Source organism: Pangasianodon hypophthalmus, chromosome 8 (assembly GCF_027358585.1).
Source record: "Pangasianodon hypophthalmus isolate fPanHyp1 chromosome 8, fPanHyp1.pri, whole genome shotgun sequence".
NCBI classification, from domain to species: Eukaryota; Metazoa; Chordata; class Actinopteri; order Siluriformes; family Pangasiidae; genus Pangasianodon; species Pangasianodon hypophthalmus.
The window spans coordinates 28,649,164-28,675,823 of NC_069717.1; the positions used below are offsets into that span (position 1 = coordinate 28,649,164).

The following is a 26,660-nucleotide window of genomic DNA, read 5'->3' on the forward strand; positions in this document are numbered from 1 at the left end:
GCTGGTGTTATCAGGTCTTACTAGATTTGATGATAGACCAGAGAATAATCTAGCATGGAAATTGTCATTTCTTAGTGCTATTGAGACTTTGGATCTTACAGCAGGAGAAGAGATGGATCTCCGAATTAAGTGGCTAGGTATAGACTCAGCAAACATGTCAGCTCACCATCATACAGCTTTGGAGGTAGTTGAAGACAGTGGCTTTGAGTGTGAACACTTCTCCTCGGATGACAGAGCTCGGCATGGTGAGACTCACAAAGAATGGCTGGAAGGCAGTGAGTTCAGTTTTTGGGGCGACTCCGAACCCGACAGGTGATGTACAAAATGCGCCAGCCTGCCACGTAGTGATGGAGTCCGGGACTGTTTTATTAATGGTCATCGCTCCAGACTGACTGTAGAGGAAATAACAATGACTCTGTAACACAGACTGAAAAAAGCTAAAAAAAAAAACAAAAAAAAACCACTTAAACAACATGCACACCTGATTGAAACGAGATCCCAAATCCATGTTTCCGGGAAATATTTGCGGATCGTAATGACTAGTTGATTTGAACTTGAGCCAACTGATGCGGTTTCTTTGTCTTCTGCATCTGGGGTTACATTTGGGTGTACAGTCAGGTCCATTAATATTTGAACATTGACAAAATTGTTATTTAGCTGTCTATGACACTATATTGGAGTTGAAATTAAATAATGAATACGCAATATTTTGGGGGTATTTACCTCCAAAATGGATGAATGATGTAAGACTTACAGGCATTTTTTTAGATGTGGTCTCTGTGCTCAGCTGTTCCATGGCCATATGTGTGTTATTCCCTCATTATTTTACTCACAAGTAAGCAGGATAAAAGATCTAGAGTTGATTTAAAATGTGGCATTTGCATGTGGAATCTATTTCTGTTAACTCTCAATAAGAAGTCCAAAGAGCAGTCACTAGCAGTGAAGCAAGCCATCATTAGGCTGAAAAATCAAAACAAACCATCAGAGAGACAGCAACACCATTAGGTATGGCCAAATCAACTATTTGGTACATTCTTTAAAAGAAAGAATGCACTGGTGAGCTCAGGAACACCAAAAGGCCCGGAAGACCATGGAAAACAACTGTAGTGGATGACAGAAGAGCTCTTTCCCTAGTGAAGAAAAACCCCTTCACTACAGTTGGCCAGAACAAGAACACCCTCCAGGAGGTAGGCATATCTGTGTCAAAGTCAACAATCAAGAGAAGTCTTTACCAGAGTAAATACAGAGGGTTTACCACAAGATGCAAACCACTGGCCAGATTAGAGTTTCCAAAAACATCTAACAATGCAGTATGGGAACAATATCCTATGGACAGATGAGACAAACTTCAACTTGTACCAATAATGGGAAGAGAAGTGTATGGAAAAGCACACCACCTCATCTTATGGCCTGGCGTGTATGGCTGCAAATGGAACAGTTTCCCTTGTATTTACTGATGATGTGACTGCTGACAAAAGCAGCAGGATGAATTCTGAAGGGTATAGGGTTATATTATCTGCTCACATTCAACCACATGCTTCAAAACTCACTGGACAGAACTTCACACTGGAGATGGACAACAATCCGGAGAATTCTTCAAAAAGAACCCAAGACTTTTTTAGGGAAAGAAAGTGGAATGATCTGCAATGGCCAGGTCAATCACCTGACATGAATCCACTTAAGCTGCTTTTTAATAGCTGAAGAAATACTGAAGACAAAGCACCTCAAGAACAAGCAGGAAATGAAGATAGCTGCATTAAAGGCCTGGCAGAGCATCACCAAAGGAGAAACTCAGTCCCTGGTTATGTCTGTAGGTTTCAGCCTTCAGAAAGTTTTAATTTTAATTGTTAGTTTGTCAAATTACTTTCGATCCCTTTAAAAATCTAAAAAGGCTCAAATTAAATATGCTTAAATTAAAGCTGAAAGTCTTCACTTTGAGCTTTTACTTATTATTAATTTCAACTCCATTGTACTGTAGAAGACAGGTTAAATAACAATAACTTTGTCAATGTCTAAATATTGATGGGCCTGACTATAACATACATATATCAAGTCATCAAGAAAATGTGGCTGGGTAAAAAGAACTTACCACGCCGCAAAAAACAATCTGAAGGTTTATTTACTTCTGCATTGGTGAGGACTTTAATTCCAACGTACTGAGAGAAAAAAGGGAACACAATCAGTTGTGCACATTCAAAAAAAACATCTGCTCATTTTTTAAAACCAGGTTTACATTATCAGAATATTGTGTTGTACAATCAGTTCATGTATAGGTCTACCTGTATACAAGAATATTGCACATGAATATTAGCTGATGAGGCAAGCCTTCTCTGGAATGTACCACAAAGGGATAAATAATATTTGGAATTGTCCACAACAATGTGCTGAATAAGTAAGGAATAAATGCACCATGTCACATGGCTGTTAGAGTAAAATAATTTACAACAGGGTGATGATGAAGCAGAAGTACATTTAGGTTGATTATTTTCCCATAACGGCACATCTCCTGGTGTTTTATTCCTCTTGTCCCACGATTACCTTAGACTTTTTAACAATTAATAGTTACATTTAATGCTGTAACATCTGTGAAACAGCTTAGTTCTCACTTACATTATAACAGCTAAAAAACCAATAGTTGATATAATGTCAACAGCCTCAACAGCCACTTTATTTTTCTCTCTTGAAGTTAATGAAACAATAACGCAACTTCTATTCTATTTAACATCAAGCTTAGATTATGTAGAGCATCCACCCTACAAGTCACTGCATATGAACTGTTACTATAGAAACAATAACGTGTTAGAACGAATGCGAGTGTGCTTTTAAAAAAGAATGATGTCTTACTTTAAAGGTGTTGTACACATCCACCTTTCCAGTGTTTGGAAAAAAACCAATCAATTTTGAGGCTTGTGCTGCGAATTCAATATTCCTGATGGGTTGGATCGCCCTGCATGGATTCGAATCATCATCATAGATGTTGTACGGATATCCTGACAACATCTGGACAGGAAGCATGTTGAACACCTGGAATAATGGGGTGTGACATCATTCTTCATAAGAACTGGCATTGTGATATCTTTCATCCATAACATTGTAAAATGATAAAGGAGGAATCAGAAGTTCATTACTACCAGTTCTCTACCTGTTATAATTACCAATAGGGAACATATTTAATATAATTTTAAAAATCATTTAAAAGTAAACATCATACTTTGCTTTTTGTAAATACTTTAAGTTACAGGTATGTGCTATTATACTGTATTTGGATATTAGTATAAGGTTGATTGAGCTTTTGAATGTGTCCTTAATTTTTTCAGCATCTGTTGCTTTCTGATATTGCTAGGAATAAACAAGATAATCATGCTAAGGTTTTTAACAAAATATCAAACTCTGCAAATCTACTGTATACCATGTTTTTTGTCTTTAAAAGGACAGCATTTCTTGTAAAGCAATCAGATTTATTAAATAAATAGCGAATGCTTTTGCAATTTAAAATATTAATTCTGTTATTCAGTGATAATGATATCAAAATACACTTCTAATTTAGGGTAAAAAAAAGAGTTTAAATCTGATATTATTGATTGAACTGAATTGAACTGAAAATTTTGTCTTAACTATAGATGTATTGATAATATGGCAATTTCTTTTTCCATGTTTCTTTGATAAAATGAATGCAAAAATAGTATGCGGTCTTGAAAGAAATTATTTTAAACATCATGGATAAGAAGAAAACAGAATAAGAAACAGTTTTTGGCAAATATTAAGAAAAAATCAGTTCTCTAATTGGATGAAAATATATGGAAAATAATTGAAACGGAATTTTGTGGCAGAAAGCAAAGACAAAAACATATAACTGGGTTGTAATTGTTCCACAATTAAAATAGGCCATTAAAATATTATTTAAAATAGACCAGCAGCATCTTACAGTTTTTTTTAAAAGATAGTTTTACCGCTTTCTACACATTCAAAATGAACTGTTTGACTGAACTCGAGGACGTTTATCAGTTTGAACGCACAGATTGGATGTTGAGCTCTTTCTCTGGTTGCAGCAGCAGCAGACTCTGATCTATTGCCTTCACTGAACAGAGCGAACCTGGAGACGCTCTCAGCATCAGTGACACCTGACCACCAGGAAGTTCCATAGTCGGTGAAAACTTTAGAGACACCTGAAAGACCACAACAAAATTTTTAAAAAATTAATTAATGAATAGGCAAATAAATAAAACCTTGGGCGAGACCAAGAAGTGTTCATTTATCAGAAACAATTCCACCATTTTACTTATCATTAAGACCAGGGTATCTGTAGGCATCATCGAGGTATATTTAATACTTTTTTAGACTTCACAGTGATGGCTGATTGTGATGTTAAATTGAAGGGATAATATCCCTCAGTAACTCAACAATGAATCTTTGGCTTTGGCACAAACCCAACTCTGTGGATCACAATGAAAACACCATTCCCACTTTGAAACCTGGTGGTGGTAGGATTAGGTTTTGCAGATGCATTTCATCATCAGAGTTGGGGGCAAGATAAATGGAGTCAAATATAGGCAATTACACTTGTTGGTTCCAGACTTTTCGCACACCCTTTAGAAGAAAAATCTTGAAATAGTTTTGAAGGGTCACCTTCCGACAGGATAATGAAACTAAGCATACTTCTAAAGCTGAACTTCAGTAACAGCCCAGTTAAAACCCAGACCTCAGTGCGATAGAGAATCAGTGGCAAGACCTGAAAATTACTGTTCACCAACAACAGCCTCTATGCAGTCCGACAGAAATGGAAACATTTTGCTAAGAAGAATGAACCAAAATAAGAGGATCATATCCTAGGTACAACTGCAGGTGAAGGTGGGGTGTATACCCAGGAAGGGGGAGATTGATTTGTATGCACCCAGTAAAATTTTTGCTCAAATGTGATGCTTTTGGTTAAAATGCTGCTTTATTTACAGTATATTTTAAGGATAGAGTTAGTAACACCTCTAGAATAAAAAGTAGTTACTGCATACATCCCTTTCATGGATGGTGACCATGTCATGATCGGGCTTGTGTATGTCAGTGAAAGTTAGGGCTAAACCAACAGGTGCTCAAAGCTCCCAGTAGGGCCACCCTTGGTGAAAACAGGTAAGGGGAAAGGTAAAAAATAAGATAAGTAAGGTAATAAGGTGTTGTGCCCAGATTACGGTTGCCAGACCCCTTGAGCAAGACCGGAGGTGGTGTCTTTAGGTGTGCCTCTGGTGACTGGACCACCCATATAACATGGTCAGAATGACTAAAATCCTGGAAAAGGAAACTGGCTTTGGGAATGTAGCATGTCAAATATATGTACATATGTGAGCTGGAAAATATGGTCTGAATGGACAGTGTTCAAGTGATCAAACACTGAAGCAGCTGCAGTATATATATACAATACTGTGCAAAAGTCCTAGACACCCTAATTTTTAAAGTAAAAAAATTTAAAGTACAAGCTTTGTTATAGATTTTTCTTTTATGACTTCTACATTATTGAGTCAGTAGTTTTCCAAACATTAGTTTTCCAGCACAAAATTAAATGTTACAGAAAAATGTTTGTATGTCAGCAGCATATTATGTAAGAGACACTTTTCAGACAAAAGAAACATAATGAAGGCTGCTGGGTTTTGCTGCAGAAATAAGAAGCGAGTCGACGCTCAAAGTCTCCAGAAGAACTGTGGCTGCTTCTGCAAGATGCTCAGTAACACTTATAGCTCATTTCCTTATAAAACTGCACACACTGCACCTGAGACTGCAATTTTTTTTTTTAAAGCAAAGGGTTGTCACACCAAATATTGAATTTGTTTCAATGATTACTATTTACTGTTCTTTGTAGGTTTTTTTAAAGGTAGAAACATTTAATTCTCTACAGCATTTCTTATATATACTGATTGTTAAAAAAAATTGGTAAAAATAGGCAAACTCCTCTGAGGGTTAATTTCTGACCTTGTTAGCCAAACACAGCTGAATGGGGATGTTTTTGCTGTCTGCCAAGGCCTCACCACTGGGAAGGACTGTGTACATGACCACCTGAGCAACCGGGGACAACTTTAGCGTCTTCTGCAGAGTCACCACCAGGTTGCCCCTGTGCTCTGCTACAAAAGAGAAAAATATTAAGACTGTCAGTGCATCAACTACCAACACAGCACTATTTCATATAAGTAAAGACTTCAAAAGAGATCCCAATAAGAATGTCAGCTACAAAGCTAATATACAGTTTTCCAGCACTTTTCATTACAAAACTACATTGGTTTTATAAGTTTTGGGGTGTTTGGCATTTATGGATGGAGTGATGTTAATGAACCTGTTCCAGGGTTGATGGCTTCTATGATATGTCCTTGTTGAACCAAATGTCCTTTATTCATTACCTAGACACAGTAAAATTAAGATGCATAAATTGTAATGCATTAAATTATATTTCTGGATAAAAAAAATAAATTCTGGCATGATGTTTGAAACTTATAACAAGTACTTCTATATGAAAAAATGAGAGTGTACAAGGAATGCGTCTTTGAGTAAGCACTTATTTTCAGTTATACTCATTTAAAACACACTCACTTAAAACTCAGTACTCAATTAAAACAAATGAGTAAAGTAAAAGTACTTTTCATGCTGCAATGTTTATTATAATCTCATGTTATAATGTTATAGTGAAAGCCAAACACACCATGTAGAAGAAGGATAAGGTCTTCTGGTTTGGCATGAGTGCGCTGTGGTGTATAATGTACTGAGCCCTGATGATGCTGTTTTTATTGCAGCTCACAGGCATCGCACAGCTCTTCAATTTAATAAAACTCCGGCTCTTGGAGTAGAAAGGCTGAAGCCAGAGGTAGGCTGTGGGGTAGTATGGTGTGAGCTGATTTCCCCCATTTACCTCTGGTCTGTTGGTCGTTTCATACTGGGCCTATGTAAAAGAAATAATAAAGAAAAACAGAAAAAATAAAGCACCCATAATATACAACAGGGTTGTTGTCCCAGCACAGTATTTTATACTTTGAAATATATTTGAATATTTAAAAAAAAAAAATAGCAGAGCCAATAAACATAGAGGGAAAAACAGCCGCAGATCAGAGCCTTAAAAATGAAGTTGTGCTGTGGTTTTTGCAATCACATTTGTTTACGTAAATTATTTAGCTGAAGGCAAGTCATTAGACCAGACAGTAGCTACAGGGCAAGACACACTTTAATAGATTTTTTATTTTATTCAACCCGATTAATAAACTGACCCCATGGCTTGTCGACAAAGTCCACAATGAAAACTCAATGTTTAAATACAAATGGACAAATTCAAAATAGATGTGTCTCATCTGTTCAGTGTCTGTGGTGCTAGTCAAAAGCAGTTACTATGAAACAAATCCTAACCACTTTAATCTGTCTTATTTACAGTCATAAAATGGAACATAAGTGATAACAGGAGCTGACATTTTTAATAACATTAAATGTAACAATAATTGGATAAAAAGGAAAAACCTAGGAAAAAGCTGTTTATAGGAAAAAGAACTGTTTCACCACACCACCCTGTTACTGATAATTTCACCACAACAGTGTTTTATTGCTATTTATTAAATATCTACTTTAATTTATTATCTAGTAATAACATACTTATTTTAAAACCCCTAATATACATTATCCTCATCGTAGTTATTTTTAATTTATACCACAGTGTGGTTGAATTCTCAAATCTGAAGTCGTGGCTTAATTTTCCATACAGCTCTGATAGTAGTTACAGCTGCATATAAATCACAAGTTAATTATTACATTAATATATTAATGTGCTTGTTCTACTACGTTATGGTTTCTATAGTAACAGCTCACTCACAGGGACTATGCACCTGGCCTACTCTCACAATACCATGAACATCAATGTGATATGAATAAATATGATCTTTAAAAAAAATTGAGAAACTAAGAAAAGTTCCACTGTGTCAAACTGCTAAACCTTGTGTGACTATATATAAATAAATATTCACCAGAGGATCTTAAGCAGCTGGAGATGCTCTTTTTATTTCACATGAACAGAATATGAGGGTTAATTTTTATAAAAAGGAAAAAGGAGAGGAAAAACAAAGACATCATCTACCTGAAGAGAGACTTGCTCCAGACCCCATGGTTCAGTGTCGAGGGAAAGTTTTGCGATGCCTTTGTCATTTGTAACCAGCTTCTGGACTGAATTTATATTATTAGCCTTACTTACAGTCAGAAACACTACTTTTCTTTTCATAGGACTGGAGTTTGGGCCGGTCACTTTAATCTAATGAAGAAGGACAGAAATATCAGAGGACAATGCCACAAACAAACACATCAAATCAATTAAGCTATCATAGAAAGAACTTAATGGCATCGACTTGCTTTTAATTGCACAGTAGTTTACATAATAATAAATAGAAACTGATCTACTGGATTTAATTATTTAGTAAAATGGCTTACTTGATGTTAGCAAGCTAGTTAGCATAGCCAATTACTACTGTTCATTACACAACATAAGAGTTATCCAAACATTATCTAACATGTTAATGACATTGTGTTCTGGTTTAAATCCATAATTAAATAATTCACCTAATATAGCAAACCTGGCTAGATTTAAGAACACAGTGTAGTATTTAGGCTAAGATTAGCACATTGACTTGGCTTGCTACGTAATGACAAGTTCATTTTAGCTTTGTGTTTTGATTTATATTTAGCAAATAAGCCTATATAATATTAACATAATATGTTTCTAAATACAATTTACATTAATGGTCAACAACGTAATTACCTTTCCTTCATATGGCATTCCAGGCTTAAATGTTGTTGGTGAATCCTCAAATGAAAGCGTGACAATATTAGATGTTATAGGAGAGCTGCGTGAACCATTCAGAATCACACCTACAGGATAAACACAGTATTAACACAAACCTAAAACTACAGTGATGGTTCAAATGGCACTAAGAAGCAAATATAGTTAGCAAGTAATGAAAAAGTGTCATCTTGAGACTAAATCAATACACACTCGCCACTGCAGAACACATTGCTGGTCTCAGTAAAGGTATTTCTACAAAGTACATAAAGTACAAGTCCACCTTTACAGTTTTTGCAGAGGAAAAGAACTGGTTTGTCTTTGAGATGGAGCTACAAACAATACTGTGTCTGTACACTGTGAAGCTATAAACTTCCATTATTTGTTAGCTACATTAGCCTACAAAACAATACTTAAAAAATTGTTAATAACAAAAAATAACTGAAGACAAAATATATCGAGAATCTCTTACCAGTGCCGTCTTCTTCCACTTCACTCTGAGCTATGATTGATGCGTCATAGCGTGGATCTGTTAATGCATATTCTTTCAGATTTAAGATGTGTAGTACACAGCCCTTCTTGTCAGTCTAAAGCAAAAAAATTAAAAAATTAATAAAAAAGCGAGCATGAAAGGCGACTTTCACATCACATAAGAAACTAACTACATAAAGTAACTAAAACATGCATTGATTGTTTTTTTAATATAATAATAAATGAGGTTATTTACTCAGTAAATGTTTATCCTGGTCTGGGTGGCGTTGGTTATAAATGACTGCTTTGTTGATATTTTGGGTCATTTTGGGACTGGATTAGTTTTACAGGTGGAGGTGTGTAATGTAATTAGTACAGGAGTATCTCTGAGATTTAAGTCTTGTTCGAATCCGTCATGTTGGAATGATGGTATGATGGTTTTGCATTTGTATGAAGACACTCTATTAAGTGCTCACTGTTTTCTATCATATGTTCAAGGTACAAAGTAAAGATGACTAACCTTCATTTTATAATTCTTGCAGATGTCAGGTGGTTTGGTGACCCCTTGCTGGAGCCGCCCGTATCTGTAACTGTTATGGCAAACCCTGGACTTCACTATCCCGTTCACCGGCTTCCCGTATGTGTATCTGCAGAAAATCGAAAAAAAAAATTTAAGGAATATTGATTGTATAAATTTGGGTTAAAAATGACTCATTTTTAATTGTTTAAGTGAAGCAATACAAAAATCACTTTTGCACCATAAATTTTTCAGCAATTTTTAAAGTAATGATAAATACCATATTTAAAGTTTGGACATTATACTGGGTATGCAATATGCTACAAATGTACAAAAATCTCAGTCTGGAGTGATGAAACAGAACATTATTAACTAGCGAACACTCACTTTGCACACACTTTCAGCATGGCATTCGTGTCCAGGATGGTTAAGACTGGAGGAAGCTCTACTGTAACTTCAAATGTTGGCAGAACTGTAACAGATGATATAACACACATTAAAATATAGCTGCCATTCTTATGTAAGATATTTTCATTATGATTCCTTAATTATATATACAGTACTGTGTGAAAGTCTTAGGCACATGCAAATAAATTCTGTAGAGCAAAAAAGCCTTCAAAAATAATGAAATTAAATGTTTCCACATTTAAAAAAATATTATAAAAAGCAGTAAACAGTAATAAATGGAACAAAGTCAATATCTGGTGTGATGATCCTTTCCTTAAAAAAAAATATAGTAAAAAAATATATAAAAATAGTATCTCAGGTGCAGTGTGTGCAGGAAAATTTTCGTCTGGAGACTTTGACTGTCGACTCGCTTCTTATTTCTGCAGCGAAACCCAGCAGCCTTCATTATGTTTTTTTTGTCTGAAAAGTGTCTCTTATGGAATCTGCTGCTTTCTTTACTGACATACAAACATTTTTTCTGTAACATTTAATTTTGTGCTGGAAAATGAATGTTTGGAATCTAAAATGTTTTTGTACTGAATCAATAATGTAGAAGTCAGAAAATAAACATCTATAACAAAGTTTGTACTAAAAAAAGTGTGTAAGACTTGCACAGTACTGTGTGTATATATATATATATATATATATATATATATATATATATATATATATATATATATATATATATATATATATATACATACATACATACAGTATAAACCTCATCTACACTTATTTTTTGGATATTTTTCACCTAAAAATAGCTATAACCAGCAAACAAATAAATAAAAAAAACTGCAAAACCCAGAGGAAATATTATAAGAATATTTAGAATCAGTGATTTAATAGTAACAATTATACTTACACAAAACTTACGTTTGGATCAAATGAATATTCTAAATCATCCGTAAAATTCATATTTATATTACAAACATTGTATTCAGAGCAATATGAAGAAAATAATTATGCTAAATAACTAAATTTTTTTATCAATAGCCATCATACTATTATCACTAACATTCAACATTATAATAAAGATAAACTCAAGATAAAAATTCAGCATCAGTAAAGATAAACTGAGCCTGACCGTAGTCCTTGACTTCAAAGGTTTGTGTGAACTTTTTGTTTTTCTCATCCCAGACAGTGATGACATAAAATCCTTTTGTGGCCTCAGAGTTTATGGGATATGACAAATCCACAAGACCGCTGTATGTGGTGACTTTCAGCCACTGACCAATGCGGTTTGAGTTTGGGTCCTGAAATTGGAAAAAAAAAAAAAAAAAAAAAGCAGTACTCTTACATTACAGTCTGAAACTATGATCATGAGACTAAAAATTATTATTAATGAGCAAATAACATTATACTATGTTTCCTAGGACCTTAAAAAGGAGTTTTCAGATTAAATCTTTTTTCAAAGGCAAAGCATGTCATAAACACACAAAGTGCCCAATTAGTGAGTGTTGAATCTTTCACATAGCGCCGTACCTGCACTTCTATTGTCGGAAACTGAAACAAAAAGAAACAAGAGCTCTTATGATCACATTAGACATACAGTGAGTGTATATTAGTAACACTTTCTATGAATCCTATACACCTATAATTCCCTTGAATTTGGTAATAATGCTCTGGAAGCACTATATAAACTTGAATAATACCTCAAAGCACAAATAAACTATATTTTATATTAATAACTAATAAATAAATAAATAGATACATAGAAAAATGTTTGTTTATTTATTTATTACACTACTTAAATATTTTAAATGTTTGAATTGGTTTATACTGTTTTTTTTACACTAATTTTACCATAATATTCTAGTTTTAGAATAAAAAAATACTTAAGTTATTATGGTCTGTTCTTTTTTTTTTCATTTTAAATACAGTATTCTTAACTATTGAGGATAATTAAGAGCTGCATAAGTATACCAACTTTGTTTACTGTTAATTATTAATAATTAAAAAAATAATAATAATAAAATTCTATTTTATACAAATTGATTATTTTATTAAATAGTGATGTCTTTGTCCTGTCATACGTCTGAACTTGCAGATGTTTCTAATACATTTATTAACCTACATAATAATCATGAATAGTTTAAAATACCAAACAATTTATAATAATGTTTACTTTAAAATTGTTAAGTGTTAACACTGCTTATAAAGCAGTTTTACCAAATTACAGTTTATATATAGACACTTTGATGATTTATTGTCTTCATAGAAAGTGCTCCTGTATTTTCTAGGTGAGGAACTGATAAAAGTTTTCAAACCTTCTGATCGTAGGTGAGGAAATTGGTGTCCAGAGAGACGATGCGGAACTTCACTGCAGGGGAAAAAATTATATCTATAATGCTGCTGCATTTCATATCTGATGTTTTTAACACATGCTTAAATAATTTACAGAATGACTGGTAGCTAAAGGCAGATGGACATGTGACAAATCAGGTTAAAACACTGACAAACACTCAAATGACCATAAAAATACAAATAAGGGGAGAAGGACTGGAGAATAGGGAGAATAAAGGGAACTAGGAAATGAGGAAAGTGTTACAGGCACGAGATTAAGCTGCTGAATTGTGGATTCTGATTAATAAGAAGGTGTTGATGAATTTTCTATAACAGCAACACTGATAATAGTGCAGCTGCAAATCACTTAGCTCATGCCAGGGGAATTGGCTTATTTGCTTATTAGCCCTAGGGTGTTAGCGTGTTCTCCTGTTTCACTTACCTTCTGATTAGTTTATCTATTCTCTATCTATCTATCTAGTCTCAGGGTGAAAACTTAGAGTACTTTATGTTTAAGTCCAAGCCTTTGTTCCATGATACCTTGCTCCCATGTTTCCCACCTTGTTTTTTCCAAGTTTTGCCCATATTTCCTTGTTTCTCTAGGTTCCTTGTGTTTTGACCCTTGCCTGGAATTGTGACTATGATATTTGGACTGCCTTAAATAAATCCAATGCTTCTCTCACACAGTTGCATCCTCTCTCTTCATCTCAACACTGCACGTTACAGAAGACAGCTAAGTCTAAGCCCGAGGCTGACAAGGCGGCCTCTACTGCCAAGCCCAAGCTGGAGATCTCTTTCATTCTGTACAGTCTGCCTCCTGATCCCAGTGAGAACATCAACACTCTGCCTCCTTGCTCCAGAGAGCACGTTGTCTCTCCACGTCCTGACTCTGCCAAGGAAGGTGCTCTGCCAGCTGGGTTTGCAGAGGTTGTCACTTCACAAAGAATTATGTGCTGTCCCAAAGCTTCTCCAAGGATGGCACTCCTCCCTCAGGCTTCCCTGAGGCCATCGCTCCACATCCTAACTCCGCCAAGGAAGGTGCTCTGCTGCCAGGCTTTTCCAAGGTTGTCTCTCCGCGTCCTTGCTCCGCCGAGGACAATGCTCCTCCACGGGCTTTGCGGAGCTTGCTGCTGCGCATCCTGGCTCTGCTGGGGATGATGCTCTGCCCCAGGCTTCAGTTGGTCATTGCTTTGCATCCTGAATCTGCCAAGGTCAACGCTCCACATCCTGGCTCTGCTGACAATGGTGCTGCGCCCCCAGGCTTTGCCGAGGTTGTCTCCCCACCACTTGGCTTCAAAGATGTCTGCTCTTCTCCACCTCCAGGCTCACATAAGTATTGCTCTCTCCGCCTCCTGACTCCGGTAAGGATGTTGTCACTCCGCCTCCTGACTCCGGCAAGGCCATTGTCGCTCCACCTCCTGACTAAGGCGAGGACATTGCTGCTTTGCCTCTTGACTCTGGCAAGGATGTTGTCACTCCATCTCTCTGCTTTGCCAATATCTGTTCATCGCCACCTCCTGACTTCAGCAGAGATGTCACTGATGATGTTGTCAGTCCTGACTCTTAAGAGGGCATCGTTGCTGTTCCATTTGAATCCTGCAAGGGCATTTTCACTGCCCCGCCTGCCAAATCCTGCCCATCTGTCATGTCTCCACCTCCCTGCTCCACAGAGAACATCATTCTACCCTCTGGCCCTGCCACAGATGCCACTCTGCCTCCCTGCTCTGCTGAGGACATCAGTCTTCCTGGCAGTTAATAGACGCTCTGGTCAGGGGTCCAGGCCCCTAAATATTTAGGTTATTTCAGGAACCACACCTTTAGGGGGGAGCTATGTCATGTAATTTCCCTTAGCATGAGTCCAGCATGAATGCCCTTCTGTGTCTTTTGATTTATCACTGTCCATGTGCATTTTCTAGTCATGTCTTCGCCCCGTTGGTTTATTGCCCTAGTGTGTTAGTGTTCACCTGTTTTCAGTTACCTTCTGATTAGTTTATCTATTTAAACTAGTCTGTTTCTTTGTCTCAGGGTGAAGACTTACAGTGCTTTATGTTCGTTAAATCCAAGCCTTTTTTCTGTGATTCCTTGTTCCTGTGTTTCCCCCTTTGTTTTTCCAAGTTTTGCCCATGATTCTTTGTTTTGCTGGTTTCCTGTTTCTCATTTGTCTTCCTGATTTTGACCTTGCACTTGTTTTGTGATTTCATGGTTATGGATTATCCTAGTTTGTCTCTGCATGCCTGTGTTCTGACCCATGCCTGGAATTGTAACTATGATATTTGTACTGCATTAAATAAATCCAATACTTCTCTCACACATTTGCATCCTGTCTCTTCACCTCAACACCATACATTATGGACATTTTTTTCTTAAATAAATAAATATGTGATTGATTTTACTCTCATTGATTATTTCCTAGAACAGCATGCACACAGTATGTATTTCTTGCTCGAGTAGAAGACAAACATATGAAACAAAAAAGGAACATGTGCTAGTAGTGGACATGGGTGAAATCAGGGAGGAGCTGGGGCAAGAACTGAGAAAAACAGGAAGCAGGAACTGTGGAAAACCATTTAATAATTAGTGTTACCTGTTTGTCCTGGTTTGTAGATGGGTTTGTCCGTCTGAATGATGGTCAGGTGTTTTGGAGGTATGATGAGGATCTTTGTTGCCTTGTTTAGGATTGTTTTTAATCCTTTAATCTCAATCTTAATAAATGCCACCAATTCCACGGTTACGACAGGAACCTGTTAGAAACAATACAACAAAATCAAATAGTGGTTCATTAGTATCTACTATTACTACTACTACTACTTCTACTACTGCTAATAATAATAATAATAGTACAACCAAACAGTAAATAGAGAAAAAAGAGAGAAAACCATTGGCTTTTAAGGCCAAAATGTTGCTTTTACTATTTATAATATATTTATTTAATTGTGTCTTTAATTTCTTTCATTTTTCCTATTTCAGATTTACAAGCCTGAATTCATGTAACAGTGTTTCTATGGGCTATAAGATAATCGAGCTCATCAGCTATACAATAAGCCCTTCATAGTTTGGGAGTTTAGCATTTAACCCTAACCCTAACCCTACAGCCAAATGAGGTAAAAACATCATGGTTATTAGCTACCTAGATAGTATTATTATGGTTTTTAATGTTACCTCAGGTTGTCTTTATTACAAAAATCATTAAATAGCTTTCTACATTAACACAAAGCCAGTGAGCTCTGTATACATAAAATCACAGTTGTTTAAGAGATCCTTAAAATTCTATAATTACGACAGGTTTAGAAACACACATACAGTAACTAGCTGTATATGTGTCAGCTAGTTTTTTCCTTGCCACCGTTGCCTCTGGCTTGCACATTAGGGATAAGTTCATACATTTAGATTACGTCATTATGATGTAATTATGAGGAGTTTGACCTGGAATGGGATACAACGGTAGTATTCTTCTGTTATAGACTTTTCCATCAGAAGAGTGACACTGTTTTGGTTGTACTCCAGGTTCACTTTCAGTGAAACAGGTCCAAAGGGGTAGACCGTTACACATAGCGTCTCAATAGTGCCCCCTACAGTCTGGGAGGTCAGAGCCAACAGGTAAATGCTAAAAAGAAACAAAACGAAAGTAAATTAATTTTGGTCTCTATGTAGCTATGCTCTGTCTGGTCTTTTTATATTTTATAACAATAGAACTGTAGCACCAGTCTCTACGTGTATTCATCAGTGATGATCATCATGACAATTATTACTGTAAGTGAAGCACAAAAAACTTCAAAATTTCTTTCACAACTGTTGGAAGCTACTCAAGTCCTTGGCAAATCATGTCTTCATGGAGCTCACTTTGTGCACAGGGACATTGTCATACTGGAAGAGGTTTTGCACTCCTTAGCTCCAATAAAAGGAAATCTTAAAGCTACAGAATACAAAAAACATGCTAGAGAATTGTTTGGAGAAGGAACACATATGGGTGGTCAGGTGACCTCAATCTTTTTGCTATATAGTGTATATATATTTGATCTATGGAGCGTTGTATGGAGCGTTTATGTTCAAATTACACCAGAGCACAGTGACACCACGTCCAACACGCTGTCATGTTAATCAGTGAGCCCTATAACACTGACTCACTGACAGAGCAGGAAGTGGCTATTTAAAAAGAAAAAATAAGCATGTTTGTATAACACTGTTTTGGTTTGCAGCTAGAAACACTAAAACTAGTAAAATATTCATGCTTGCATGCATGTTTTTTATGAATGCTTATAATCTAAACAGCACATTGGTGATATTTAAGTCTGAGCCTCACTGCAGAATTCTAATTATTCTAATACTAATTAGCTATACATCATTTCTACTCATTTCCACTAAAGTTTTCTTTTTTGTTGTGTGGTCACTGGCCAAAAGACTTTGCTCAGTATTTTTTTAGTAAGATAAATAGTGAGAAATATCTAGGAAAAACAAGAAACCCTTACACATACTAACCCCCTTAGTTATTATTTTTTTTACTTAACATCTATTTTCCTCACCTAGGAAATAATCTTGGATCTATGAACACACTATAAAGTGATTATGGCCTCATGTAGCTTTTACATATTGATATAATGTCCATTTTACTACACTAAATTAATTTTGAAATGCATGTATTTCTATTTAATTAGTTTATCATAAATATTATTTATTACTTAGCTATTAACATGTAATACATTTAGTTATGTTAGGCCAAAGTGAAATTATAATTTCCTTTGAAACCAAACCAAGACGCATGCACAAAACAACTAGAAGACGTTACAATCTTCCCACTCTACCATGATTCACCAACTCGCTACTCAACAAATTAACTACTCTGAATTTCGAAGTTTTGTCAGGTATAAGTAAGTTCTCTAACATGTAAAGCATTTTTTTTTTTTTTTACAAGAATCCCTCCTTATCTATAGTTGCATGGGTTTGAAATGATGTGCTACTTGGCTAAAAAAGCCAGATGAAGTAAAAACATCTTGGGTATTAGCTACCTAGCTAGTATTATTATGTCTTTAACCTTACCACAGGTCATCTTACAAAAATAATTAGGTTGCTTTCTAAATTTTCATGGAGCACATTTTTTCTACCACATATCACACAGCGCATTATTTCGATAATCATTCAATCAATCAATAATTTCACAACAGTCTGTGAATACACAAGTCACTTAAGTTAGCTAGCTAGCTGGCTAACTAGGGTTTCCACCCTCTCACCTGTGCTTTCACAGCTCAAGTGGACATAGATGCTTAGGTTAAAATTATTAAATATTGTAGCTACATACCTTCATATATTCACTGTTCATATATGAAATGCTCCCCTTAATCTTGGGTAAATCATACAAATCAAATCATATGTGCACAAAATTGAAATAGTAATGACCAGACATTAATTTTGTGATAAACAGTTATGTTAAACCTCTATTATGTATGAAACAAATATACAGTAATTCCCTTTATAAATTGCTTCACAATGCACCAACTCACTACACAACGAATTAATTTCTATGGATTATGACTGTTTTGTTCCCCCAGGTTGCCTGTAAAGAAGTATGAACAGACATTAGAGAATTCAACAGTTAATCAGTCTCAGGGCAAACGCTACATTATAGTAAGGAATGTAATAAAGATTTTCTTTTCCCAAAATGTATGGATTAACATTATATACAGTTACATGACTATTTACATGACATGTTACTTAGCTGAAACACTGACCTTTCTTTCTCTTTGTCAGGTTTAGGTGGATTCATTTCTTTCTCTTTATCAGGTTTAGATGGATTCATTTCTTTCTCTTTATCAGGTTTAGGTGGATTCATTTCTTTCTCTTTATCAGGTTTAGGTGGATTCATTTCTTTCTCTTTATCAGGTTTAGGTGGATTCATTTCTTTCTCTTTATCAGGTTTAGGTGGATTCATTTCTTTCTCTTTATCAGGTTTAGGTGGATTCATTTCTTTCTCTTTATCAGGTTTAGGTGGATTCATTTCTTTCTCTTTATCAGGTTTAGATGGATTCATTTCTTTTTCTTTATCAGGTTTAGATGGTTGCCTGTAAAGAAGTATGAGCAGACATTAGAGAATTCAACAGTTAATCAGTCTCAGGGCAAACGCTACATTATAGTAAGGAATGTAATAAAGATTTTCTTTTCCCAAAATGTATGGATTAACATTATATATAGTTACATGGCTATTTACATGATGTGTTACTTAGCTGAAACAGCCAATTTGGGTAAATATACAAAAATCTTGGTTATTAGCCACCAAGCTCCTACTATTATGTTTTTTAAACACTATCTCAGGTCGTGTTCATTACGAAAATCATAAGATAATGTTCTATATTTTGAATAACGTCAGTGAAGGAGTCTCAGAAAAACACTGACCTTTCTTTCTCTTTATCAGGTTTAGATGGATTCATTTCTTTCTCTTTATCAGGTTTAGGTGGATTCATTTCTTTCTCTTTATCAGGTTTAGGTGGATTCATTTCTTTCTCTTTATCAGGTTTAGGTGGATTCATTTCTTTCTCTTTATCAGGTTTAGGTGGATTCATTTCTTTCTCTTTATCAGGTTTAGATGGATTCATTTCTTTCTCTTTATCAGGTTTAGATGGTTGCCTGTAAAGAAGTATGAGCAGACATTAGAGCACAATTCAACAGTTAATCAGTCTCAGGGCAAATGCTACATAATAGCAAGTACTGACCTATGTTTTTGTTTTTTTTCAAATGTATAGGTTAACACACAATTGTTGTCAATTGTTGAATATTACATATATTCATGTATGGAATGCTCCCCTTAATATTAGGTAAATCATATTTTTGTAATTGCAATAGTAATGAAATTCTAACAAGTTCAACTTCATTAACCATAGAAATGCAATTGCAAGTTTCAAGACTAAAGAATTTGATATTAAACATCACAAACCATCATCATGGCTATTTTTTTAAACTGTAGAAGAAATCACCACAGTTGTTTGGAACAAAGCTGATGTAATGTTTTGGGGTTTTTTTGTGACTATTTCCTTTGTTGTGGGGACAAAGGTACTCCATGTTTGAATGTGCACAGAATTGAGGTGATATTGACTGGACATTAATGTTTGTTATAAACTGTTTATTTTAACTTACATATGGTATAAAACATCTTGGTTTTCTGCCCTCTCATCTGTGCTTTCACAGCTAACTAAATATTTCATTATTAAATATTGTAGCTACATAACATGTCTCCAATAAAAAAAATAATTTGATTATTGATTGGTTGAATTCCTGCTGTGGCACGGCAGTCCTCATGGTAATAGAAAAATATGATGGACAACGTGACATCTGATTTCTTTCTAGGCTTGTAGTTTGTTTTGGAATAGTTTCAATGAAGGAGTCTCAGAAAAAAAACACTGACTTTTCTTTCTCTTTATCAGGTTCAGGTGTATTCCTTTCTTTCTCTTTGTCAGGTTTAGGTGGATTCCTTTCTTTTTCTTTATCAGGTTTATGTGGATTCATTTCTTTCTCTTTATCAGGTTTAGGTGGATTCATTTCTTTCTCTTTATCAGGTTTAGATGGTTGCCTGTAAAGAAGTATGAGTAGACATTAGAGATTCAACAGTTCAACAGTTAATCAGTGTCACAGCAAATGCTACATAAGTAAGTACTGACCTATGTTTTGTTTTTTTTTAACCAATATATGGTATGAAACATCTTGGTTATTAGCCACCTAGCTACTACCATTATGTTTTGTAACTGTATTTCATGTCATCTTCTTCACAAAAGTCATTAGATAGCTTTCTATATTTTCCCAGACCACATTTTTTCTACCCCATATCACACCACACATAATTTACCTGATTTGTTTAAGTTAGCTAGCTAGCTGGGAAACTAGTTTTTCTGCCCTCTCACCCACACTTTCACAGCTAACTAAATATTTCATTATTAAATATTCTAGCTACATAACATGTCTCCAATGAAAAAAAAAAAATCGATTATCGATTGGTTGAATTCCTGCTGTGGCACGGCAGTCCTCATGGTAATAGAAAATATGATGGAAAACGTGACATCTGATTTCTTTCTAGGCTTGTAGTTTGTTTTGGAATAGACACTGACCTTTCTTTCTCTCTATCAAGTTCAGATGGATTCATTTCTTTCTCTTTATCAGGATTAGATGGTTGCCTGTAAAGAAGTTTGAGCAGACATTAGAGCACAATTCAACAGTTAATCAGTCTCAGGGCAAATGCTACATTATAGTAAGTACTGACATTTTTTTTTTCAAATTTTTTTCAAATGTGTAGGTTAAGGCACTCACAATTGTTGTCAATTGTTGAATATTACATATATTCATGTATGGAATGCTCCCCTTAAAAAATTCTAGTTCAACTTCATTAAACATAGAAATGCAATTGCAAGTTTCAAGACTGAAGAATTTGATATTAAACATTACAAACCATCATTTTGCCTATTATTTTTAAACTGTAGACCAAATCACCACAGTTGTTTGGATCAAATTTGATCCAAAGCTGAAGCGACATTGACCTGACATTCATTTTGTGATAACATGTTTGTCAATCCAATATGGTATGGTATGAAAGACCTATTCAGTAATTGCATTTATAATTTGTTTCTCCCTTCAGCAACTCGCTACAAAACTAATTAACTTCTCTGGATTTTGACTATTTTGTTTGTTCAGAGGCCAAATGCTGGTATGAAAAGGCTCTAATGAGTTCACGATTCAAAATGTGCCAAACTGGTACCACTGATCTTTCTTCTGGGCCATACCCCTCCAAATCTACCAGGTACTGCATTTTACCACAAATCTGATGGGAGTCCAGAAGATGTCACATGGTGTTAGATGGCACGCCATCAATGATATGAGGGTTTGCTGGTTGAGCAGCTGCCTGTGAGAACTGACTATAAAGAACATGCTTAAGATGGGAGACATGAAAGTTTAGGTTGACCCACAAAGTTTGGGGCAAGGGTATGTGATAGGAGCTGGAGATTATTCACCTATGCAGCTTAAAAAAGGGACCACATACCTAGGGGACACCTTTTTTTGTCTCTTGGTGCAGGCGCACATCCTTACGGGTTAGCTAGATGCTTTGACGAGGGCGGAATTCAGGTCCCGGCCACCAGCAGTGAGTGCTGTGGTGTTCTCGAGTGCCACTGGATTATGGATGAAACCCAAGGACAGACTGACAGATGCCCCCAAGAACTGGAAGAAAGCCTTGCAGAATCAGCTGGCAAACTGTGGACCCCAATCAAAAATTAAATCCTGAGGGATCCTATAGATTCTGACCTCTTGTTGTGAGTAACTCTGCAGTCTGCTTGCCAGATGATATCTTGGGCAAAGGTATGAACTTGCATGCCGGGGAGAAACGGTCAACTATGAACAAAACTACAGTGTTCTGGCAAGCCTGTCACAAAATCTAGGGCACTTGGGACCATGTGCTGGAGGGAAAACAGAGTGGTTGCAGCAATCTTGTTGGTTGTGTCGTACAGTCTTTATTCTGGGCACAGACCTGACAGACTACAACAACAGCAGGTACATCCAAATCAATGCTGGGCCAAAAGATATGTCTACAAAGAAATTCAAGGGTTTGGGCAAGTCCTGGATGTCTTGTCAGCTGAGATGCATGCCCCCACTGCAAGGTCCTGGCCCTGATTGCAGCAGGGACAGAGTTTCCCTGGTGGTCCCCTGCTTGAGTCTAGTCGGGACGGCAGATTCTAACACCCAGCACACTGTTTCCACAATGTACAAGATAAGGGAGAACAGGATTAGGATCTAAATCTGGACAGTTCCTACTGTCTGAAGATGGAATCAGGCTTTAAATTCTTAGACCCCAGCCAGTAGGAGATAATGAAATTAAACCTGTAAAAAAACATGGCCAACCTGGCCTTTCCAGGTTTTAGATGTTTGACATTTTGGATATATATCCCAAGTTCTTGTTGTCCATCCACACCACAAGCTGAGGTTTAGACCCTCCATCCAGTGCCACCTTGATAGCAAGCAGCATGTGACATCATAGTTGTGTTCTATAGTAGTGAGGTGTTGTGAGAAATAGGCACATGGATGGAGCTTCTGGTCTGGACCAGCCCCTTGGAACAGGGCCTGGGTCTTATTAAGGGCAGTAATAGGCGCCCTGACCGAGCTGAAATTCTGGACAAAGTGTCGGAAAATATTAGCAAATCCCAGGCAGCTTTGGACCAACATAACTGAAGTCAGACATGACCACTTGGCCACTGCTTTTATTTTAGTGGGGCCCATGCAGATACTACCCTTGGCAACCATAAACCTGAGAAAAGACACAGAAGATGTGTGAAACATGCTGTTTTCAAGCTTCACGCAAAGGTGGCTGCTCAGGAGAAATTGAAGTACCTACCTAACATGCACATGTTGCTCCTGAGAATTTCTACATGTAAGGATGTCATCTAAATAGACAAAAAATGTAACGGTGAAGTGTCTTCCTGAAAATCTTGTTAATGACTCTGAAAGGCTGCTTGAGCATTTATTTAGCCAAAGCGCATCACTTTCTTTTCATACTGCCCAGAGTGTGTAATGAAGGCAGTCTTCCATTTGTTCTCCTGACAGATAAGATTGTAGGCACTGCATAGGTCTAGCTTCGTAAAAATTGAAGCTTCCTGCAGTGACTCAAAGGCCAGTGTCATAAAAGGCAGTGGGTATTGGTCCATAACCGTTATCTTATTAAGGCATTTGTAATCAATATAGGGCAAAGACCCCATCTTTCTTCCTGAATAAAAAGAACCCTACCCCATCTGGTGAAGTAGACGGCCATATAAACCCTGCTTCTAGGGTCTCTCAGATGTAAAACTCTGTGGCAGTCATCTCTGGACCTGTAACAGAGAACAACTTTCCACTGGGCAGAAAGATCCCTAGCAGGAGATTAATGGCACAATCATATGGCCTGTGGGGTGGAGTCTCAGCTTTCTTTTTGCTAAAGACTTCCTTAAGATCCAGGTACTCGAGTGGAACTGAGGAAGAATCAGGGCTGTTAGCAATAGCCCTGGTGGGAGGATAACTGGTGCTACCCTTATTTGTCACTGACACTGGGATCCCCAAACTGAGATAGAGTGAGTTGACCAATCAACATTTGGGTTGTGGCATTCCAGCCAAGGGAACCCCAAAATGAGCTGCAACTCAGGAGCCTTGATTAAGAACAAGCATATCTGTTTCCTATGCTGGTCTATGTGCAAAGCAACTGGAGCTATTTGTTGGGTTACTGCACCAGAACCAAGGGATCAGCTGTCAATGGCTGTAACTGAGATGGGACACTCTAGGGTATCAAGGGGAGATTTTAGGGGAAGAGAAAAAATTTGATGGACAACATGACAACATGACAACATGAGTCTCATAAAAACACTGACCTTTCATTCTCTTCATCAGATTCACATGGCTCCCTGTAAAGAAGAATGAGCAGACATTAGAACACAATTCAACAGTTAGGGAGTCTCAGGACAAATGCTACAAATTATTCAAATATTGTTTTTTCAAATGTATGTTTTTTCAAATGCAATTATGCCCATGGAGGAGAGGATTAGGTGGCCAAGGATGTCTGACATCAAGGAGTGGGCTAGCTTCGATGAGGACGTGAACAGAATCCTTGAGGTCACGTCAGTGGGCACAACTGAGCAGAAAGAGAATACTCTCATGGAGATCACGTACAACCTAGCAAAGGAACAATTTGGTACAACAGAGAGGAAGGGCAACATCAAGGTAGGGAAGCAACCGTACAGAAGAGAGAGGGAAATTCACAACTTAAGGAAAGAGATCAAGAGCCTTAACAAGAGATACAAAGCAAGTAGCACTGAGGAAAAGGAAGGGATAAAGGAATTCACAAGTAGGCTTAGGGAGCACCTCAGAAGACTAAGAAGGGCAGAAAGGATGAGGAAACTGAGCAAGGAGAAGGAGAAGCGGAGGGCCCAGTTTATAAAGGATCCCTACAACTTCACCAGGTCTCTACTGGGAGAAGCTAAATCTGGGAGTCTGAACTGCCCAAAGTGGAGGTGGAGGCATTTCTCAAGAAGACGCATAGTGACCTAAACAGACGTCTTCCCCTAGATGAAAATCCGGTAATTGGTATGGCAGAGTCCCCACCATCATGCTCAACATCAATGAACCAACCTGGACGGAAATCCAGCAAGTGGTTAAAAAGGCACTAGCGGCGTCAGCCCCAGGTCCCAGCGGTATACCCTATAGGGTGTATAAGAAGTGCCCACAGCTTCTCCGGTGGTTGTGGAAGCAGCTCCAGAGGATCTGGAAGACAGGCACCATTCCACCAAGCTGGCAGAAGGCAGAAGGATGCTTTGTCCCCAAAAAGGAAGCCTCAGTGAGCATAAGCCAATTCAGGACCATCTCCCTACTCAGTGCTGAATGCAAAATCTTCTTCTCAGTGCTGGCAAAGAGGATGTCCACATACATGTTTGCGAATGGATATGTCAACACCTCAGTCCAAAAGGGCGAGATCCCAGGATTTGCTGGAGGCCTGGAACACACAGGAGTCCTAAGCCAGATGATACATGAGGCCAGGGCAAAGAAAGGCGACCTGACAGTTGTCTGGTTGGACTTGGCCTATGGTTCCATCCCCCACGATCTAATCAGGACAGCTCTGAAGTACTACCATATCCCAGATCACATCAAGCCAATGATCAGCAGCTACCTGGATGGAATCAAGCTCCATTTTAAAATGAAGGACTACATCACACAGTAGCAGAACCTCAAGAGGGGGATTGTCACAGGATGTACAGTCTCCCCAACCCTGTTCGTCATGGGCATGAACCTCATCATCAAAGCAGGAGAAAAGGAAACCAGAGGCCCGATGATGGACTCAGGAATCCGGCAACCAGCTATCAGGGGTTACATGGATGACCTTACAATTACGACATCATCCCATGTACAGGCTAGGTGGGTCCTAACAAAGCTTGATGAGGTGGCAAAGTGGGCCAGAATGACTTTTAAGCCAACAAAATCGAGGAGCTTGGTCATTAGGAAGAGTAACATCTCCTTCAAGTACAATTTGGCCGTACAAGGCGAGATCATCCCTTCCATTAAGGACAATCCCATCAGGTATCTGGGAAGGTGGTATGACGAGTCATTAAGGAACCACAACAATGTCCGCAGCACTGAGAAGCAAGCAGAGGATTGGTTGAAGAAAATTGACAAATCAGGACTCCCAGGGAAGTTTAAAGCATGGCTTTATCAACATGGCCTGCTCCCCAGACTGATGTGGCTGATGACAGTGTATGAGGTTCCACTTACAGCAGTGGAAGGAGTGGAAGGTAAGATCAACTCACACCTCAGAAGGTGGCTGGGAAGCCCTCTAGGCTTCACACCAGCCAGGCTGTACATCAGATCTGGGCAATTACACCTACCCCTCTCTTCCCTGGCTCCAAGTAGTGAAGTGCAGGGTGGCCATGAACTTCAGGTACTCAAGAGACAACAAGGTCAGAGAAACTGGAATAAAAACCAGGTCAGGACGGAAGTGGGAGGTATCAGCATCTCTGGCCCTGGCAGAAGGGAACTTAAAGCTCAAAGACATCATTGGAGCACCAGGTACGGGAAGGCAAGGCCTGGGAATGATCCGCTTTCAAAGGTGGGGGGAAGCCAGCCCTGTGGAGAGAAGAGCCTTGGTCCAGGCGGAAATAAGGGACCTAGAGGAAGAGCGGAGGAAGGCAAAGGTTGTGAAGCTAGGAACCCAGGGAGCCTGGACAAGGTGGGATCTCCCCAAGAGGAAGGTGACATGGACTGACCTTTGGAGGCTTGAGCCATACCCGATCTCCTTCTTGCTTAGGGCCATCTATGACTCCCTTCCATCCCCTGTGAACCTACACAGATGGGGGATGAGGGACGATCCAACATGCAAGCTCTGCGGGCAAAAGGGAACGATGGCACACATCTTGACAGGATGTAAGAATGCGCTTACCCAGGGCAGATACAGATGGCGCCATGACAAAGTATTGACTGTGCTAGCGGATATCCTAGAGCAGGAGAGAACCAGGAAATGTCAACATATGAACAAGCCGCCACCTGGTTAACATTTGTCAAGGAGGGGACAAAGCCATCAGGGCCCAATAAAACCAGGGTAAGTCTCCTGCAGTCTGCCCAAGCATGGGAGCTTAGGGTAGACCTGAAGAGAAGGCTCCAGTTCCCAGATGTCATCCA

At 37.7% G+C, this 26,660-nt stretch overlaps 1 protein-coding gene across 1 annotated transcript in view; it reads right to left on the reverse strand.

The window, feature by feature from the left end:
- The window catches only part of LOC113546055 (alpha-2-macroglobulin-like protein 1), a 36,917-nt gene extending 15,357 nt beyond the window's left edge, over positions 1-21,560 (reverse strand). Inside the window, exons 1-21 of the mRNA XM_053236338.1 lie at positions 21,520-21,560; positions 20,594-20,659; positions 19,897-20,061; positions 15,930-16,110; positions 15,091-15,247; positions 12,491-12,543; positions 11,706-11,726; positions 11,308-11,476; positions 10,161-10,245; positions 9,777-9,903; positions 9,258-9,372; positions 8,765-8,874; positions 8,090-8,260; positions 6,677-6,913; positions 6,314-6,377; positions 5,956-6,101; positions 4,017-4,166; positions 2,845-3,024; positions 2,090-2,156; positions 482-590; positions 167-392 (exon numbers count right to left, since the gene is read on the reverse strand). Of these exons, the coding sequence (XP_053092313.1) occupies positions 167-392; positions 482-590; positions 2,090-2,156; positions 2,845-3,024; positions 4,017-4,166; positions 5,956-6,101; positions 6,314-6,377; positions 6,677-6,913; positions 8,090-8,260; positions 8,765-8,874; positions 9,258-9,372; positions 9,777-9,903; positions 10,161-10,245; positions 11,308-11,476; positions 11,706-11,726; positions 12,491-12,543; positions 15,091-15,247; positions 15,930-16,110; positions 19,897-20,061; positions 20,594-20,659; positions 21,520-21,560 (2,640 nt within the window). The remainder of the gene's footprint in view (positions 1-166; positions 393-481; positions 591-2,089; positions 2,157-2,844; positions 3,025-4,016; positions 4,167-5,955; positions 6,102-6,313; positions 6,378-6,676; positions 6,914-8,089; positions 8,261-8,764; positions 8,875-9,257; positions 9,373-9,776; positions 9,904-10,160; positions 10,246-11,307; positions 11,477-11,705; positions 11,727-12,490; positions 12,544-15,090; positions 15,248-15,929; positions 16,111-19,896; positions 20,062-20,593; positions 20,660-21,519) is intronic.
- Positions 21,561-26,660: the final 5,100 nt, after the last annotated feature.